This window comes from Pseudophryne corroboree, chromosome 5 (assembly GCF_028390025.1).
Source record: "Pseudophryne corroboree isolate aPseCor3 chromosome 5, aPseCor3.hap2, whole genome shotgun sequence".
Classification (NCBI taxonomy): domain Eukaryota; kingdom Metazoa; phylum Chordata; class Amphibia; order Anura; family Myobatrachidae; genus Pseudophryne; species Pseudophryne corroboree.
In genome coordinates, this window is record NC_086448.1 from 668,731,406 (window position 1) to 668,753,081 (window position 21,676).

Below are 21,676 nucleotides of genomic sequence, written 5' to 3' on the forward strand. Positions count from 1 at the left end.
CAGACAATCCGCACTTGGGATGGGCGCCCAGCATCCACTACGGACTACGAGAAATAGAATTATCGGTAAGTAAATTCTTATTTTCTCTAACGTCCTAGTGGATGCTGGGGACTCCGTCAGGACCATGGGGATTATACCAAAGCTCCCAAACGGGCGGGAGAGTGCGGATGACTCTGCAGCACCGAATGAGAGAACTCCAAGTCCTCTTTAGCCAGAGTATCAAATTTGTAAAATTTTACAAACGTGTTCTCCCCTGACCACGTAGCTGCTCGGCAAAGTTGTAATGCCGAGACCATTCGGGCAGCCGCCCAAGATGAGCCCACCTTCCTTGTGGAGTGGGCTTTTACAGTTTTAGGCTGTGGCAGGCCTGCCACAGAATGTGCAAGTTGAATTGTGCTACAGATCCAACGAGCAATCGTCTGCTTAGACGCAGGAGCACCCATCTTGTTGGGTGCATACAAGATAAACAACGAGTCAGATTTTCTGACTCCAGCTGTCCTTGAAATATATATTTTCAATGCTCTGACAACGTCCAGTAACTTGGAGTCCTCCAAGTCGCTAGTAGCCGCAGGCACCACAATAGGCTGGTTCAAGTGAAAAGCCGAAACCACCTTAGGGAGAAAATGAGGACGTGTCCGCAGTTCTGCCCTGTCCGAATGGAAAATCAGATATGGGCTTTTGTACGATAAAGCCGCCAACTCTGAAACTCTCCTGGCTGAAGCCAGGGCCAATAGCATGGTTACTTTCCATGTAAGATACTTCAAATCTACCGATTTGAGAGGCTCAAACCAATGAGATTTGAGAAATTCCAAAACTACGTTTAGATCCCACGGTGCCACTGGAGGCACAATTGGGGGTTGTATATGTAGTACACCCTTGACAAAAGTTTGTACTTCAGGCACTGAAGCCAATTCTTTCTGGAAGAAGATTGATAAGGCCGAAATTTGAACTTTAATAGACCCCAATTTGAGGCCCATAGACAATCCTGCCTGCAGGAAATGTAGGAATCGACCCAATTGAAATTCTTCCGTTGGGGCCTTCTTGGCCTCACACCACGCAACATATTTTCTCCAAATGCGGTGATAATGTTGTGCGGTCACTTCCTTCCTAGCTTTAATCAAGGTAGGAATAACTTCCTCTGGAATGCCCTTTTCTTTTAGAATCCGGCGTTCAACCGCCATGCCGTCAAACGCAGTCGCGGTAAGTCTTGGAACATACAAGGTCCCTGCTGAAGCAGATCCCTTCTTAGAGGTAGAGGCCACGGATCTTCCGTGAGCATCTCTTGAAGTTCCGGATACCAAGTTCTTCTTGGCCAATCCGGAGCCACTAGTATTGTTCTTACTCCCCTTTTCCGTATAATTCTCAGTACCTTTGGTATGAGAGGCAGAGGAGGAAACACATACACTGACTGGTACACCCACGGTGTTACCAGAGCGTCCACAGCTATTGCCTGAGGGTCTCTTGACCTGGCGCAATATCTGTCCAGTTTTTTGTTGAGGCGAGACGCCATCATGTCCACCTTTGGTTTTTCCCAATGGTTCACAATCATGTGGAAAACTTCCGGATGAAGTCCCCACCTCTCCCGGGTGAAGGTCGTGTCTGCTGAGGAAGTCTGCTTCCCAGTTGTCCACTCCCGGGATGAACACTGCTGACAGTGCTATGACATGATTTTCCGCCCAGCGAAGAATCCTTGCAGCTTCTGTCATTGCTCTTCTGCTTCTTGTGCCGCCTTGTCTGTTTACGTGGGCGACTGCCGTGATGTTGTCCGACTGGATCAACACCGGCTGACCCTGAAGCAGCGGTTTCGCCAAGCTTAGAGCATTGTAGATCGCTCTTAGCTCTAGTATATTTATGTGAAGAGACGTCTCCAGGTTTGACCATACACCCTGGAAGTTTCTTCCCTGTGTGACTGCTCCCCAGCCCCGTAGGCTGGCATCCGTAGTCACCAGGACCCAGTCCTGTATGCCGAACCTGCGGCCCTCTAACAGATGGGCACTCTGCAACCACCACAGGAGAGACAACCTTGTCCTTGGTGACAGTGTTATCCGCTGATGCATGTGCAGATGCGATCCGGACCATTTGTCCAGCAGATCCCACTGAAATATTCGTGCATGGAATCTGCCGAATGGAATTGCTTCGTAAGAAGCCACCATCTTTCCCAGGACTCTTGTGCATTGATGTACTGACACATTTCCTGGTTTTAGGAGGTTCCTGACAAGTTCGGATAACTCCCTTGCTTTCTCCTCCGGGAGAAACACCTTTTTCTGAACCGTGTCCAGAATCATTCCCAGGAACAGCAGACGTGTTGTCGGGGACAATTGAGATTTTGGAAGATTCAGAATCCACCCGTGTTGTTGAAGCACTACTTGGGTTAGTGCTACACCGACTTCCAGCTGTTCTCTGGACTTTGCCCTTATCAGGAGATCGTCCAAGTAAGGGATAATTAATACGCCTTTTCTTCGTAGAAGAACCATCATTTCGGTCATTACCTTGGTAAAGACCCGAGGTGCCGTGGACAAACCAAACGGCAGCGTTTGAAACTGATAATGACAGTCTTGTATCACGAACCTGAGATACCCTTGGTGTGAGGGGTAAATTGGGACATGCAGATAAGCATCTTTTATGTCCAGGGACACCATGAAGTCCCCTTCTTCCAGATTCGCTATCACTGCTCTTAGTGACTCCATCTTGAACTTGAATTTCTGTATGTACAGGTTCAAGGATTTCAGATTTAGAATAGGTCTTACCGAACCGTCCGGCTTCGGTACCACAAATAGTGTGGAATAATACCCCTTTCCCTGTTGTAGGAGGGGTACCTTGACTATCACCTGCTGAGAATACAGCTTGTGAATGGCTTCCAATACCGTCGCCCTTTCTGAGGGAGACATTGGTAAAGCAGACTTTAGGAAACGGCGAGGGGGAGATCTTTCGAATTCCAACATGTAACCCTGAGATACTATCTGCAGGATCCACGGGTCCACCTGTGAGTGAGCCCACTGATTGCTGAAAATCTTTAGTCGACCCCCCACCGCTCCTGAGTCCGCTTGTAAAGCCCCAGCGTCATGCTGATGGCTTTGTAGAACCCGGGGCGGGCTTCTGGTCCTGGGCAGGGGCTGCTTGCTGCCCTCTCTTACCCTTTCCTCTGCCTCGTGGCAGATAAGACTGTCCTTTTGCCCGCTTGTTTTTATAGGAGCGAAAGGACTGCGGCTGAAAAGACGGTGTCTTTTTCTGTTGGGAGGGGGTCTGAGGTAAAAAAGTGGATTTGCCGGCAGTTGCCGTGGCCACAAGATCCGATAGACCAACCCCAAATAATTCCTCTCCTTTATATGGCAATACTTCCATATGCCTTTTGGAATCCGCATCACCTGACCACTGTCGCGTCCATAAACTTCTTCTGGCAGATATGGACATCGCACTTACTCTCGATGCCAGAGTGCAAACATCCCTCTGAGCATCTCGCATATAAAGAAACGCATCCTTTAATTGCTCTAGAGTCAATAAAATACTGTCCCTATCCAGGGTATCAATATTTTCAGTCAGGGAATCCAACCACACTACCCCAGCACTGCACATCCAGGCTGAGGCTATTGCTGGTCGGAGTATAACACCAGTATGCGTGTATATACTCTTCAGGGTAGTTTCCAGCCTCCTATCTGCTGGATCCTTGAGGGCGGCCGTATCTGGAGACGGCAACGCCACTTGTTTTGATAAACGTGTGAGCGCTTTATCCACCCTAGGGGGTGTTTCCCAGCGCGCCCTAACCTCTGGTGGGAAAGGGTATAATGCCAATAACTTCTTAGAAATTAGCAGTTTTCTATCTGGGTTAACCCACGCTTCATCACACACGTCATTCAATTCCTCTGATTCTGGAAAAGCTACAGGTAGTTTTTTCACCCCCCACATAATACCCCTTTTTGAGGTACCTGCAGTATCAGAGATCTGCAAAGCCTCCTTCATTGCCGTGATCATATAACGTGTGGCCCTATTGGAAAATACGTTTGTTTCTTCACCGTCGACACTAGATTCATCTGTGTCGGTACCTGTGTCGACTGACTGAGGTAAGGGACGTTTTACAGCCCCTGACGGTGTCTGAGACGCCTGAGCAGGTACTAACTGGTTTTCCGGCCGTCTCATTTCGTCAACTGACTTTTGTAATGTACTAACATTATCACGTAATTCCATAATTAAAGCCATCCATTCCGGTGTCGACTCCCTAGGGGGTGACATCACCATTACCGGCAATTGCTCCGCCTCCACACCAACATCGTCCTCATACATGTCGACACACACGTATCGACACACAGCAGACACACAGGGAATGCTCTTATCGAAGACAGGACCCCACTAGCCCTTTGGGGAGACAGAGGGAGAGTTTGCCAGCACACACCAAAAGCGCTATAAAATGTATATAAACAACCCTAAAAGGTGTTGTTTTTGTTATATGCGCTTTAAATATATAAATATCGCCAAAATATGCCCCCCTTCTCTTTGTTACCCTGTTTCTGTAGTGCAGTGCAGGGGAGAGTCCTGGGAGCCTTCCTCACAGCGGAGCTGAGCAGGAAAATGGCGCTGTGTGCTGAGGAGAATAAGCCCCGCCCCCTATCCGGCGGGCTTTTCTCCCGGGTTTTGAGATATCTGGCCTGGGTTAAATACATACATATAGCCTCAATGGCTATATGTGATGTATTCTTTGCCATCAAAGGTATTAAATATTGCTGCCCAGGGCGCCCCCAGCAGCGCCCTGCACCCTCCGTGACCGTTCAGTGTGAAGTGTGTAGCAACAATGGCGCACAGCTGCAGTGCTGTGCGCTACCTTCATGAAGGCTGAAGAGCCTTCTGCCGCCTGTTTCCGGACCCTCGATCTTCAGCATCTGTAAGGGGGATCGGCGGCGCGGCTCCGGGACGAACCCCAGGGTGACCTGTGTTCCGACTCCCTCTGAAGCTATGTCCAGTAGCCTAAGACTCCAATCCATCCTGCACGCAGGTGAGTTGAAAATCTCTCCCCTAAGTCCCTCGATGCAGTGAGCCTGTTGCCAGCAGGACTCACTGAAAATAATAAACCTAAAAACTTTTTCTAAGCAGCTCTTTAGGAGAGCCACCTAGATTGCACCCTGCTCGGACGGGCACAAAAACCTAACTGAGGCTTGGAGGAGGGTCATAGGGGGAGGAGCCAGTACACACCATGTGATCCTAAAAGCTTGCTTTTGTGCCCTGTCTCCTGCGGAGCCGCTATTCCCCATGGTCCTGACGGAGTCCCCAGCATCCACTAGGACGTTAGAGAAACATTTTTCATTGCCTCAATCATGTAACGTGTGGCCCTACTGGAAGTTACATTTGTCTCATCATCGTCGACACTGGAGTCAGTATCCGTGTCTGTGTCTGCCATCTGAGGTAACGGGCGTTTTAGAGCCCCTGATTGCGTTTGAGACCCCTGGACAGGCACAAGCTGAGTAGCCGGCTGTCTCATATCGTCAACTGTCTTTCGTAAAGAGCTGACATTGTCACGCAATTCCTTCCATAAGCTCATCCACTCAGGTGTCGACTCCCTAGGGGGTGACAACTCTATTATAGGCAATTGCTCCGCCTCCATCTCATTTTCCTCCTCAAACATGTCGACACAATCGTACCGACACACCGCACACACACAGGGAATGCTCTGATAGAGGACAGGACCCCACTAGCCCTTTGGGGAGACAGAGGGAGAGTATGCCAGCACACACCAGAGCGCTATATATAGACAGGAATACCACTATATAACGTGCTTTTCCCTTTATAGCTGCTGTTATTATCAAAACTGCGCCAAATTAGTGCCCCCCCTCTCTTTTTTACCCTTTTCTGTAGTGCAGGACTGCAGGGGAGAGTCAGGGAGACGTTCTTCCAGCGGAGCTGTGATGGAAAATGGCGCCCGTGTGCGGAGGAGATAGGCTCCGCCCCCTTCTCGGCGGCCTTTTCTCCCGCTTTTTGGTGAATTCTGGCAGGGGTTAAAATACATCCATATAGCCCTGGGGGTTATATGTGGTGTATTTTCGCCAGCCAAGGTGTTTTACATTGCTGCTCAGGGCGCCCCCCCCTAGCGCCCTGCACCCTCAGTGACCGGAGTGTGAAGTGTGCCTGAGGAGCAATGGCGCACAGCTGCAGTGCTGTGCGCTACCTTGTTGAAGACTGATGTCTTCTGCCGCCGATTTTTCCGGACCTCTTCTTGCTTCTGGCTCTGTAAGGGGGCCGGCGGCGCGGCTCTGGGACCGGACTCCGAGGCTGGGCCTGTGTTCGGTCCCTCTGGAGCTAATGGTGTCCAGTAGCCTAAGAAGCCCAAGCTGGCTGCAAGCAGGCAGGTTCGCTTCTTCTCCCCTTAGTCCCTCGATGCAGTGAGCCTGTTGCCAGCAGGTCTCACTGAAAATAAAAAACCTAAAACTAAACTTTCACTAAGAAGCTCAGGAGAGCCCCTAGTGTGCACCCTTCTCGGCCGGGCACAAAAATCTAACTGAGGCTTGGAGGAGGGTCATAGGGGGAGGAGCCAGTGCACACCAGGTAGTCCTAAAGCTTTACTTTTGTGCCCAGTCTCCTGCGGAGCCGCTATTCCCCATGGTCCTTACGGAGTTCCCAGCATCCACTAGGACGTCAGAGAAAAGTAAATTAACTGATTTCATTGGTCTCCAGTATAAGATACCCAAGGTTTTATTTGGATCCATTTATTCACAATTACAGGCTATCTCCATTCTGCAACATGCATTGTGACTTCATTAAAACTTACTGTGGCTTAATTAATACCATAGTGAGCAACAACGTTCTTTAATCACCAGCAACTAAAAACCAGTGGTTAGCAGTCTAGTGTATAAGAACAAATAAAGCAATGCATGCATGCTTTATTTTATTAAATAAAATACACAGTTGACTGTGGTCACTATTGCCAGTGTTGTAGAGAGATCGGGGGGAGCAGATACTAATTACCTGTGCCCAAGCTTGTTGGAGGGGCCTGCCGCCACCTTTGCTCTCTCTTATTTGTCAGCGGCAGTGGTGGGTCAGGGGAGGCTGTGTGGCACGTATCCTCCATAGAGTGACACCAAAATGTCGGAGCAGTCTCAGCAACAGGGAGATGGGTGCTGCACTGTGACATTATCATACAGCACCCCGTCGCCGGCCATTGAGAAGGAGCCAGCAGTACAAGCAGGGACTCTGGGGGGCAGCCCAGAATCCCTGGAAATGCTGGGCATGACCCCAAAGTGACGTAAACAGGGGAATTCTGCAAAGCCATTCCCCTTCCTGTAAGGACATGCCCTTTTTCAGCTGCAAACACCTTAGGTACACTAGGTGTTACCGAACCCAGTGACCCCACCGATCACCGATCAAGCCTTATGTGAAACGTACGTCACCATACGAGGACGCACACTGTTTCCGGGGACGAGGAATGCACACCCGACCCAGCGTCTGAATCAACAGCGGCTCCCTGCCCTCAGATACGGGCTCACTATAGACAGCTTAACAGCGGTTTGCCTGCACCTCAGTAAGTCATTCAGGGCGGCTCTCTCATCTCGGATCGGTATCCTGCCTCCTCTGCAATGTGCTTACACAACAGAGGAGGAGGTGATTGATATCTGGGACAGCAGAAGCCGCCCGCACTACAACTATCCTCCGCTCCAACGCCAGCGGTCTCCCCCGCTCTCATTATCTCCATTCACTGCCTCTACGGCACATGGGATAAAAGTAGAAGGAGGTCCCGCGCACAGTGCCGGAGCATCTATTTCTGTATATCAAGCTCCCTATCCATCCTCTAATTTCTCAGTAATTAGGCACTTTACTTTTGACTGTTTATTGTATTGTTTACACAATGTTTGAAGATATGTCAGCTGACAACATTTTATTAGTGACCAATGGTATATGAAATCATACCGCAGATGTCATGTTCATAACTACTGTCTCAATATGCTGTGCATTTGAATGGTTGTCACTTAGTTACAACGATGTCATTGAGCAAGTACCAATGGTAGGACAATATAGAATTGTTTTTGTTCAAGTAATATATATGGCACTTTGAAGATTATCTATGCCTAACCTAATGTGAAAAATTCTACATGTGTCTAATATTTTTTCTTAAAAGTTGAACCGTTACAATGCCTCTCTGTGGATATGTAGTAACAGCATTATGAGATTATGTAGCAACAGAGGTGCAACATAGTGTCTATCCAAGATAGTGGCAGTAGATAAACACTGTCTTTGATCTGCTTTGATCAGTGGGTAAACTGAGATTTACACCTGAAACCCATTGTATACTATTTGAGCGTTACAACTATTGTTTTTACAGCTGAATTGTTTTTGTGGACACTTGATCCTTAAATTTCTTTTCCTACTTGATATAAGTACAATACAATAAGAGGTCATATTGAAGATACTTACCTTATCATTTTTAGGTTTGATTATAATATAATTCATCTTAGCTGTTTAAGCATACAGCAGCAGTGCACTGCTATACTAAAAGAAATACAATCTGAGAATGCGCTTTTCAAATCCAATGTAGATTTTATTAATTATAAAAAATATATATACATTTAACTATCACAGTTATATATAATCTACCGGCCGGCCACATAAAAAACCTATTTTAACTGAGTGCAAATAGTATTTATATATAATTAATTAAAACATGATTTCAATAAATATTTTGGACAAATCCTACAATCACTTTTCCTGATCAGGAAAAGTGATTGTAGGATTTGTCCAAAATCCCAGTGCAACGAATATACATAAACATTTTAGATTTGTTTATTGAAATCATGTTTTAATTAATTATATATAAATACTATTTGCACTCAGTTAAAATAGGTTTTTTATGTGGCCGGCCGGTAGATTATATATAACTGTGATAGTTAAATGTATATATATTTTTTATAATTAATAAAATCTACATTGGATTTGAAAAGCGCATTCTCAGATTGTATTTCTTTTGGCCTATTCTTGGGGTAAATGACCTATTACCCCTGAGAGAGCTGCTTTCAAATCCGACAATTGCAGCGCCAGGAACATTGTGTTTGTTCACTGCTATACTAGATTACATTTAATTTATTCTATCATTAATTATCATTTTTTTATTGCATGATTTATTTAATGAGATGCCCAACCAGGGAGCGGTTCATCAAAGATCAAAATTTATTATAGTGATCTCTATTATGTGGTATATAGACCCATGATTGGTTTACTTATATATTTTCACTTTGGTGACACCGATTAAATATAGGTGTTTTTTTCAGATTTACAACGGACTGTCCTACATGAATTTTTTAGCAAGAAATCTTTTTTAAGAATACAGAAATAAAAGTTAATTTTTAAATAAAAGAGTGCGCCACACATTAAGCCTTCTTTGGCTAAAACCCACTAGTGGTTTTTGCCTCAACCTTTGGAATTACCCTAATTATTGAACCACCCTCGAATATTCTTGGTCACCCTGGGAATTTGGTGACAAGCGGGAAATTTTGCAAGTGTGGGTGGCACCTGACCAGTCTATCAGGGTAACGTGCAACTGTAGGGGAGCACCTGTAGCTAGACATTCCAAATAACTTACCTGAAGCATGTCATCCACCATTGTTAAAATGTACTGTACGGTTTGCTCCTTTGAAATGTGAGTCATCAGGTTAATGAAGGTTTTAGCACACTACAAAATGAACAAAAAGTATTACAGTTATTCTAAATGAAAGGTAAAACAAACAAATATATATGTACAACATTCTTCACATAAATATTAATGAACTTGCATACTAATAAACACTAAATTATGGTCAAGGTTCAGAGTTAGCAGACATGGATAACACTTTTCTAGGACTTTAAATGTACTAATTAATAACAAAAAGAAAATACTTAGTGATTTTGTGATGTCTGGTAATTATAGGGAGCATTTTGGAAAAGTGGACAGTGATAGGTCTATTTCCTTTTACACATTTGCCAATAAGTAAACCTCCATGTAAATCACCAAATGAAATAAAAATACAGTAATTCGAATCAATGAGTCTGCGAGATCAATAGATCTCCTCCATAATCCGACATTAATTCTGACAAAACAGAAGATTTTATGCAATTGTATCATACCGTATTGCCTTCATTGGTTAGTATAGCTTTCTTCTCCTCAGAATTGGATTTTTCAAACCTTAAGATAAATTCACAGTCCTCTCCGGAAATCATCTGACCCCTGAAATGATGTAGTTTTGTGTAAGACTAGAACAGTGCGAAGTATAGGATGCAACAGAAAAGTTATTTTGCAATGTGGGTTCTAAGAGATGCTACATGTAATAAAGTTCAACATACATTACACTTCATAGCTGTGATCTAATAAGCACAAGAAAGTTATTTTATTTAGTAGGGCTTTATTTTTCTTATCTTGCTCCCAACCCTGCTGGGGGTGTGTGTGTGTGGGGGGGGGGGGGGGGGGGGAACTGTAAAAAATAAAACAAACAGATTTTTTTTTTTTAAACAGTTTTATTTTTACATGAATGTTTTAATAAAAAAAATTAATCCTGCTTATTATATTAATACTGTGAAACATTGCTATGTATTAAAATCTTGATCAACCATGTTTTAATATACAGGGTGGGATGTACTAAAGGGAAAATGCAACCAAAACCCCCCCAAAATACAGTTTTCGGACTGTGGCCACATTTTCCATATGTACTAAGCTCCTCAATAGCGGGCTCCGATGCTGGACATATTTGAGCTTCTCTCTGCATTCTGCCGGAGAGGGATCCAAATTAATCCCTCCCAGCACCCCCCCTGGGGGTCAGGGACCACCGTGTCCCTCTGTTCATGCACGGTGTAGGAACTCCCAGGAGCCAAAACCCAGAAGTGCAATGAGATATATTGAGAGAACTTGAGAATAGATAGATATAGATAGAGATAGATAGATAGATAGATAGATAGATAGATAGATAGATAGATAGATAGATAGATAGAACTTGATGGTCCTGTGGGAGGTCCTCTGCTTGCCGCCCTCCCCCATCTAGTTACCATCTGAGAGCAGCGGGGACCCCCAAGATGACACGGGAGGTGTGTAAGCACCAGGATGGTGGGGCATGTGATTCCATCCTCACCCCCCCACCCGACATCTTGTGTATTGATGCTCTATCATTAGCTGGCAGTCACAGAGAGCAGAATATGAGTACACAGGAGCGACAATTGACAGGTGCAGGCACTAATCAGCAGTACGTAAATATAATAGCGGTGGCGGCGGGTGAGATCAGGCAGGCGGCCGGCTGTGTGAATGCTACTGTGTTCCCAGGCCATAGCATCCCGGGAAATGGCCATGCCTGCCCGCACCTAGCACTGCTACTGTCCGGATGGTTCTTTGACACTTATGGGCCCTACAGACATGCCGATCCACCACCGAGCTGCCCGACGGCGGATACGGCCGACCCGGCGGCGGGGGGGCAGTGACGGGGGGAGTGAAGTTTCTTCACTCCCCCCGTCACGCGGCTCCATTGAAGTGCAGGCAAATATGGACGAGATCGTCCATATTGGCCTGCATGCACAGCCGACGGGGGACTAGCGATGAACGAGCGCGGGGCCGCTCATCGTTCATCGCTGGAGCATCCACACTGAAAGATATGAACGAGATCGTTCACATCTTTCAAAAAAATCGGCATGTGTGTAGGGCCTATTAGTCAGATCCCATACTGTGTAAATGAATGAATATTAATGGTGAAAAAGGACCAACAAATTTGGGAAATACCATAAAAGGGGTGGTGAGCAGCAAATAAAAGAAAAAAAAGAAAAAAAAAGGAATTTAATACCTAATGGTAATTCATTTTCTCGTAGTCGGTAGTGGATACTGGGGAATACTAGATTACCATGGGGTAATAGATCGGGTCCACTGAAGCCTGGCACTTTAAGAAACTGCCTGGTGTTTTAAAGTGGCAATCATTTAAAAGGCAAAACCAACCTGGTTTTGTGTTTTAAACAATTGCCACTTTAAAACATTGTTGCACATGTTACATCTGCCCCCGATGCAGTACAACATGGTTTTGCCCAATTGCTAACTTTTTTGGTTTGCTAAGAAAACTGAATAAGGCCCAATGTACTGCATAGACTACATGAATAATTGTTTTTTTGCGCGATTAGAGAACAGTTCTGCATTCTGTGAATTAAGAGGGTCTCCTGTAAACATGCATGAATGACTGCATGACAAAAAAAAAAAAAAAAATGTTTCCCCTGACGATAATCACGCCAATACACAAGATCCCATATCGATCCAGACTCTCCGATCATCCATCCCTTACTGGTAGTTAATAGGCAGTACTGCAGTGACATGTGTCAGGCCCCACCAACAAGAGCGGGCACGGCCAAGTTCAAAGGTGTGCCCACGCCCCTTAGATGAATGAACGACTATTTAGATAATGTTCACCACCTCATAGTGGTTACACGCAGTGGCAGATGTCCCATTAAGCACTTGTGGCACTTGGATGTTTTGGATGAGCCAGCCCAAAATACTTCCACTGTACTGTACATGGCCCTACACACTTAAAGATTTCCCTGAACGATATGAACGTTCTCGTTCATTAATGAACGAGAACTCGTTCATATCGTTCAGTGTGTAGGCACCAACGATGTACGATACGCGGCCCCGCGCTCATTCATCGTTGGTCCGGGTCGCTTATGCATGCAAGCCAATATGGACAATCTCGTCCATATTAGCATGCACTGCTATGGAGTCGGGTGACGGGGGGAGCGAAGAAACTTCACTCCCCCCGTCACCTGGTTGCCCGGCGGCCGTAGGGCAGCTCGGCAGCGGTTCGCCGAGTGTGCAGGGCCCTTAACACATCCCATCTTGAATGGAGAGTAAATGTGTAGGACATGCACATACTGCCCATGTAAGCTGTCCTACTTAGTAATATGTATGCAGAATTAAAAATAAAAAAATATAGTAGCTTTTTTATTATTCTATTAAACTGGCTATAATCAGATGAGGGCTTTTAACCAATCAACAAAAATAACCCCACCACTGACATAATGTCCACATTCAAACACCTTCTAGTTGCCTGATCAGAGTCACCAATTGGCATAACACATGCGCCTGTTGTATAAAAGGCACATACATATCCCTGTACCTTTGCATCAGACCCACAAGTTTTCCTTATGCAAATTTTTTTTCAACGGAAAAAGAACATTTCCATTATTAAAACTGCAGCTGTGATAGGTAGGCTAATATTAAGAGAAATAGGCAGATCTTATTGCTTGATGCGGACTACTCCCGACATACAGATCTGTGATTTTATATAGTTCTGTGTAATGTTCTGAGCCTCCTTGTAATCATTATTTTATGTGATGTTACATGGGCTACAAAATTACGTTCTTCTAATTTACTGTACCATATTCTGCTCACTACTAGCTATATACACCATATATAACAGTGCCTCGTGCCCTGAATATTCTAGCTACTTTCCCTTCTCAAGTATCAGCACCAAACATGATTAGTTTTGTTGCAAAGAGAAAATGAAGAGTACTAAAGAGTTTTTAGTAAAGCCCTCGAAACGACGGTCAGGTATAAGGATACAAATTAATCAGAAACTGTAAATATCTTTCCTATAAGAAATGCAAAACTTATTGACCAAACCTTCAACACACTTTCAAAGTCCATCGACTAGGCTAGATTAAAAAGACCAATGAGAGGGGGGGGGGGGAAACACATCTAATTACTGTAGGTCAGATTAGGACTAATTGGGATTCCCAGGCACTTTTAGGCATAAACACACAAAAAAAAAAAAACACTTTTAAAAACCTTAATGTCAACCAGTTCCTGTGTCGACCTTTTGTAGTCGACCTTTTTCTAGTAGACTTAGACAGCCATAGCCATTTTTGAGTTATGTCAGTGTCACAAGCCTCATAAGGGTTAGCCTATATTATTAGCAACACTAAAAACAGGATTCAATGTTGTTAGAAAAAATAAGAATTTACTTACCGATAATTCTATTTCTCATAGTCCGTAGTGGATGCTGGGAACTCCGTAAGGACCATGGGGAATAGCGGCTCCGCAGGAGACTGGGCACAAAAAGTAAAAGCTTTAGACTAGCTGGTGTGCACTGGCTCCTCCCCCTATGACCCTCCTCCAAGCCTCAGTTAAGATACTGTGCCCGGACGAGCGTACATAATAAGGAAGGATCTTGAATCCCGGGTAAGACTCATACCAGCCACACCAATCACACCGTACAACTCGTGATCTGAACCCAGTTAACAGTATGATAACCGTAGGAGCCTCTGAAAAGATGGCTTCCAACAATAAACAACCCGATTTGTTTGTAACAATAACTATATACAAGTATTGCAGACAATCCGCACTTGGGATGGGCGCCCAGCATCCACTACGGACTATGAGAAATAGAATTATCGGTAAGTAAATTCTTATTTTCTCTGACGTCCTAGTGGATGCTGGGAACTCCGTAAGGACCATGGGGATTATACCAAAGCTCCAAACGGGCGGGAGAGTGCGGATGACTCTGCAGCACCGAATGAGAGAACTCCAGGTCCTCCTCAGCCAGGATATCAAATTTGTAGAATTTAGCAAACGTGTTTGCCCCTGACCAAGTAGCTGCTCGGCAAAGTTGTAAAGCCGAGACCCCTCGGGCAGCCGCCCAAGATGAGCCCACCTTCCTTGTGGAATGGGCTTTTACAGATTTTGGCTGTGGCAGGCCTGCCACAGAATGTGCAAGTTGAATTGTACTACAAATCCAACGAGCAATCGTCTGCTTAGAAGCAGGAGCACCCAGCTTGTTGGGTGCATACAGTATAAACAGAGAGTCAGATTTTCTGACTCCAGCCGTCCTGGAAACATATATTTTCAGGGCCCTGACTACGTCCAGCAACTTGGAGTCCTCCAAGTCCCTAGTAGCCACAGGTACCACAATAGGTTGATTCATGTGAAACGCTGAAACCACCTTAGGGAGAAATTGAGGACGAGTCCTCAATTCCGCCCTATCCGAATGAAATATCAGGTAAGGGCTTTTATAGGATAAAGCCGCCAATTCTGATACGCGCCTGGCTGAAGCCAGGGCCAACAGCATTACCACTTTCCATGTGAGATATTTCAAATCCACTGTGGCAAGTGGTTCAAACCAATGTGATTTTAGGAACCCTAAAACTACATTGAGATCCCAAGGTGCCACTGGAGGCACAAAAGGAGGCTGTATATGCAGTACCCCTTTGACAAACGTCTGAACTTCAGGCACTGAAGCCAGTTCTTTCTGGAAGAAGATCGACAGGGCCGAGATTTGAACCTTAATGGATCCTAATTTTAGGCCCATAGACAATCCTGCTTGCAGGAAATGTAGGAAACGACCCAGTTGAAATTCCTCCGTAGGGGCCTTCTTGGCCTCACACCACGCAACATATTTTCGCCAAATGCGATGCTAATGTTTTGCAGTTACATCCTTCCTGGCCTTGATCAGGGTAGGGATGACTTCATCTGGAATGCCTTTTTCCTTCAGGATCCGGCGTTCAACCGCCATGCCGTCAAACGCAGCCGCGGTAAGTCTTGGAACAGACAAGGTCCCTGCTGGAGCAGGTCCTTCCTTAGAGGTAGAGGCCACGGGTCCTCCGTGAGCATCTCTTGCAGCTCCGGGTACCAAGTTCTTCTTGGCCAATCCGGAGCCACGAGTATCGTTCTTACTCCTCTCCTTCTTAGGATTCTCAGTACTTTTGGTATGAGAGGAAGAGGAGGGAACACATATACCGACTGGAACACCCACGGAGTTACCAGAGCGTCCACCGCTATTGCCTGAGGGTCCCTTGACCTGGCGCAATATCTGTCCAGTTTCTTGTTGAGACGGGACGCCATCATGTCCACCTTTGGTTTTTCCCAACGGTTTACAATCACTTGGAAGACTTCTGGATGAAGTCCCCACTCCCCCGGGTGGAGGTCGTGTCTGCTGAGGAAGTCTGCTTCCCAGTTGTCCACTCCCGGAATGAACACTGCTGACAGTGCTATCACATGATTTTCCGCCCAGCGGAGAATCCTTGCAGCTTCTGCCATTGCCCTCCTGCTTCTTGTGCCGCCCTGTCTGTTTACGTGGGCGACAGCCGTGATGTTGTCCGACTGGATCAATACCGGTTGACCCTGAAGCAGAGGCCTTGCTTGACTTAGGGCATTGTAAATGGCCCTTAGCTCTAGGATATTTATGTGAAGAGACGTTTCCATGCTTGACCACAAGCCCTGGAAATTTCTTCCCTGTGTGACTGCTCCCCAGCCTCTCAGGCTGGCATCCGTGGTTACCAGCATCCAATCCTGAATGCCGAATCTGCGGCCCTCTAGAAGATGAGCCTTCTGTAACCACCACAGGAGAGATACCCTTGTCCTTGGAGATAGGGTTATCCGCTGATGCATCTGAAGATGCGATCCGGACCATTTGTCCAGCAGATCCCACTGAAAAGTTCTTGCATGGAATCTTCCGAATGGAATCGCTTCGTAAGAAGCCACCATTTTTCCCAGGACTCTCGTGCACTGATGCACTGACACTTGTCCTGGTTTTAGGAGGTTCCTGACTAGCTCGGATAACTCCCTGGCCTTCTCCTCCGGGAGAAACACCTTTTTCTGGACTGTGTCCAGAATCATCCCTAGGAACAGTAGACGTGTTGTTGGAATCAGCTGTGATTTTGGGATATTTAGAATCCACCCGTGCTGACGTAGCACTACCTGAGATAGTGCTACTCCGACCTCTAACTGTTCCCTGGACCTTGCCCTTATCAGGAGATCGTCCAAGTAAGGGATAATTAATACGCCTTTTCTTCGAAGAAGAATCATCATTTCGGCCATTACCTTGGTAAAGACCCGTGGTGCCGTGGACAATCCAAACGGCAGCGTCTGAAACTGATAATGACAGTTTTGTATCACAAACCTGAGGTACCCTTGGTGAGAAGGGTAGATTGGGACATGGAGATAAGCATCCTTGATGTTTAGAGATACCATATAGTCCCCTTCTTCCAGGTTCGCTATCACTGCTCTGAGTGACTCCATCTTGAATTTGAACCTTTTTATGTAAGTGTTCAAAGATTTTAGATTTAAAATTGGTCTCACCGAGCCGTCCGGCTTCGGTACCACAAACAGCGTGGAATAATACCCCTTTCCCTGTTGTTGGAGGGGTACCTTGATTATCACCTGCTGGGAATACAGCTTGTGAACAGCTTCCAATACTGCCTCCCTGTCGGAGGGAGACGTTGGTAGAGCAGACTTCAGGAACCGGCGAGGGGGAGACGTCTCGAATTCCAATTTGTACCCCTGTGATACTACCTGCAGGATCCAGGGGTCCACTTGCGAGTGAGCCCACTGCGCGCTGAAATTCTTGAGACGGCCCCCCACCGTGCCCGAGTCTGCTTGCAGAGCCCCAGCGTCATGCTGAGGACTTGGCAGAAGCGGGGGAGGGCTTCTGCTCCTGGGAAGAGGCTGCATGGTGCAGTCTTTTTCCCCTTCCTCTGCCCCGGGGCAGGAACGAGCGGCCTTTTTCCCTCTTGCCCTTATAGGGACGAAAGGACTGGGTTTGAAAAGACGGTGTCTTTTTCTGCTGAGAGGTGACCTGGGGTAAAAAGGTGGATTTTCCAGCCGTTGCCGTGGCCACCAGGTCCGATAGACCGACCCCAAATAACTCCTCCCCTTTATACGGCAATACTTCCATATGTCGTTTGGAATCCGCATCACCTGACCACTGTCGCGTCCATAACGTTCTTCTGGCAGAAATGGACATCGCACTTACTCTAGATGCCAGGGTGCAAATATCCCTCTGTGCATCTCGCATATATAGTAATGCATCCTTTAAATGCTCTATAGTTAATAATATACTGTCCCTATCCAGGGTATCAATATTTTCAGTCAGGGAATCCGACCAAGCCACTCCAGCGCTGCACATCCAGGCTGAGGCGATCGCTGGTCGCAGTATAACACCGGTATGTGTGTATATACCTTTTAAGATATTTTCCAGCCTTCTATCAGCTGGTTCCTTGAGAACGGCCGTATCAGGAGACGGTAACGCCACTTGTTTTGATAAGCGTGTGAGCGCCTTATCTACCCTAGGGGGTGTTTCTCAACGTGCCCTAACCTCTGGCGGGAAAGGGTATAGTGCCAATAATTTATTAGAAATCAGCAGTTTTTTATCGGGGGAAACCCACGCTTTATCACACACCTCATTTAATTCATCTGACTCAGGAAAAACCACTGGTAGTTTTTTCACACCCCACATAATACCCTTTTTTGTGGTACTTGTAGTGTCAGAAATGTTCAATGCCTCCTTCATTGCCGTGATCATGTAACGTGTGGCCCTACTGGACATTACGTTTGTCTCGTCACCGTCGACACTGGATTCAGTATCCGTGTCAGGGTCTGTGTCGACCATATGAGGTAACGGGCGTTTTAGCGCCCCTGACGGTGTCTGAGACGCCTGAACAGGCACTAATTGATTTGTCGGCTGTCTCATGTCGTCAACAGTTTTTTGCAAAGTGCTGACATGGTCACGTAATTCTTTAATTACTACCATCCAGTCAGGTGTCGACTCCCTAGGGGGTGACATCACTAACACAGGCAATTGCTCTGCTTCCACATCATTTTCCTCCTCATACATGTCGACACAATCGTACCGACACCCAGCACACACACAGGGAATGCTCTGATAGAGGACAGGACCCCACTAGCCCTTTGGGGAGACAGAGGGAGAGTTTGCCAGCACACACCAGAGCGCTATATATATACAGGGATAACCTTATATAAGTGTTACTCCCTGTTATAGCTGCTGTATTTATATATTAGCTGCCAATAGTGCCCCCCTCTCTGTTTTACCCTGTTTCTGTAGTGCAGGACTGCAGGGGAGAGTCAGGGAGCCGTCCTTCCAGCGGAGCTGTGAAAGAAAATGGCGCTTGTGTGCTGAGGAGAAAGGCTCCGCCCCCTTCATGGCGGCCTTTTCTCCCGCTTTTTTCAGGAAACTGGCAGGGGATAAATGCATCCATATAGCCCAGGAGCTATATGTGATGCATTTTTTTTAGCCATATAAGGTTTTTATATCGTTTTTATTGCGTCTCAGGGCGCTCCCCCCCAGCGCCCTGCACCCTCAGTGACCGGAGTGTGAAGTGTGCTGAGAGCAATGGCGCACAGCTGCAGTGCTGTGCGCTACCTTATTTGAAGACAGGAACGTCTTCTGCCGCCGCTTTCTCCGGACCTCTTCGCTCTTCTGGCTCTGTAAGGGGGCCGGCGGCGCGGCTCCGGGACCCATCCAGGCTGAACCTGTGATCGTCCCTCTGGAGCTAATGTCCAGTAGCCAAGAAGCCCAATCCACTCTGCAGTCAGGTGAGTTCGCTTCTTCTCCCCTTAGTCCCACGATGCAGTGAGCCTGTTGCCAGCAGGACTCACTGAAAATAAAAAACCTATTTAAACTTTTACTTCTAAGCAGCTCAGGAGAGCCACCTAGCTTGCACCCTTCTCGTTCGGGCACAAAAATCTAACGGAGGCTTGGAGGAGGGTCATAGGGGGAGGGGCCAGTGCACACCAGCTAGTCTAAAGCTTTTACTTTTTGTGCCCAGTCTCCTGCGGAGCCGCTATTCCCCATGGTCCTTACGGAGTTCCCAGCATCCACTAGGACGTCAGAGAAACAACGTTTTAACTTTAACAAATAAATCATATTCATTGCAACTATAACGTCATATTGTCTCCCAGAGTCAGCTTTTGCACGTTCCCTTAAGGTAACAACTTAAATGGCTAATATTTTTATTCCTCAGAATTATGTGAAATTGTCAATTAAATTCATTATATTATGTCACATTTATTTTTTGTAAACTGAAGTTACATTTTTAACATTTGTCTTTTTTATTATCATCTGTGAAGGCTTTTAAACCACAGCAGGTATGCAGTCAATTTTTTTATTGGGATAGGGGTTTTGAAAGCATAAGAGATCGACTAAGTTCTTTTTAGAACCTCAAATCAACTGTTAGTAAATGTTGTATTTGAGCTTAGACCCTGCCATCAATCCACAGTGGATCTACAGTAGTTGGTTTCAAATATCCTTGCAAACTATCACTTAATAAATCCGGGACTCGGACTTGCTGCCCATATAGGAAACTTTATGCAGCTCTACTGGCACGCAGACAAGTAGAAAGTGGGGGTGCAGAACCAAGGACAACTGAATAAAGGAAAAAAAAAATACCACACACTTGTGGAGGATAGAAAATGGGTAAAAAAAAAAACCCTATAAATACACATAAGGGTTATTATACTTTTACACCAAATGTAGTTGTCCTTGTAGGGTAGCTTCGGTTTCAGACCTTGAGCTAGGTCATAGTTTATCTGAAGATGTATTTTAAGATCCCCTCAAGCACCAAATTAACTGCATTATTTGCTTGTAGTAAGCCGTCATCACCACATATAACAATATATTTGCACTAAGAAATAGAATTGTTAGTTACAACAGTAATTTCCTGAGCAAAGAAGAAACAATGTAGATGTGTTATTTTTCAAAGGCGTGTTTAACAATGTTTTAATAAGAATTTACTTACCGATAATTCTATTTCTCGTAGTCCGTAGTGGATGCTGGGAACTCCGTAAGGACCATGGGGAATAGCGGCTCCGCAGGAGACTGGGCACAAAAGTAAAGCTTTAGGACTACCTGGTGTGCACTGGCTCCTCCCCCTATGACCCCCCTCCAAGCCTCCGTTAGGATACTGTGCCCGGACGAGCGTACACAATAAGGAAGGATTCATGAATCCCGGGTAAGACTCATACCAGCCACACCAATCACACCGTACAACTTGTGATATGAACCCAGTTAACAGCATGATAACAGAGGAGCCTCTGGAAAGATGGCTCACAATAACAATAACCCGAATTAGTTAACAATAACTATGTACAAGTATTGCAGACAATCCGCACTTGGGATGGGCGCCCAGCATCCACTACGGACTACGAGAAATAGAATTATCGGTAAGTAAATTCTTATTTTCTCTGACGTCCTAGTGGATGCTGGGCACTACGTAAGGACCATGGGGATTATACCAAAGCTCCCAAACGGGCGGGAGAGTGCGGATGACTCTGCAGCACCGAATGAGAGAACTCCAGGTCCTCCTCAGCCAGGGTATCAAATTTGTAGAATTTAGAAAACGTATTTGCCCCTGACCAAGTAGCTGCTCGGCAAAGTTGTAGAGCCGAGACCCCTCGGGCAGCCGCCCAAGAAGAGCCCACCTTCCGTGTGGAATGGGCTTTTACAGATTTTGGCTGTGGCAGGCCTGCCACAGAATGTGCAAGCTGAATTGTACTACAAATCCAACGAGCAATAGTCTGCTTAGAAGCAGGAGCACCCAGCTTGTTGGGTGCATACAGAATAAACAGCGAGTCAGATTTTCTGACTCCAGCCGTCCTGGAAACATATATTTTCAGGGCCCTGACTACGTCCAGTAACTTGGAGTCCTCCAAGTCCCTAGTAGCCGCAGGTACCACAATAGGCTGGTTCAGGTGAAACGCTGAAACCACCTTAGGGAGAAATTGAGGACGAGTCCTCAATTCTGCCCTGTCCGTATGAAAAATCAGGTAAGGGCTTTTACAGGATAAAGCCGCCAATTCTGACACGCGCCTGGCCGAAGCCAAGGCCAACAACATGACCACTTTCCACGTGAGATATTTTAAATCCACAGATTTAAGCGGTTCAAACCAATGTGATTTTAGGAACCCCAAAACGACATT

At 46.1% G+C, this 21,676-nt stretch overlaps 1 protein-coding gene across 2 annotated transcripts in view; it reads right to left on the reverse strand.

Annotated features, from left to right (window-relative positions):
- ATP6V1H (ATPase H+ transporting V1 subunit H) overlaps positions 1-21,676 on the reverse strand; it is a 254,213-nt gene that overhangs the window by 170,692 nt on the left and 61,845 nt on the right. For both annotated transcript variants that reach the window (XM_063923720.1, XM_063923721.1), the window contains exons 4-5: positions 10,075-10,174; positions 9,554-9,643 (exon numbers count right to left, since the gene is read on the reverse strand). In XM_063923720.1, coding sequence (XP_063779790.1) covers positions 9,554-9,643; positions 10,075-10,174 — 190 coding nt within the window. The remainder of the gene's footprint in view (positions 1-9,553; positions 9,644-10,074; positions 10,175-21,676) is intronic.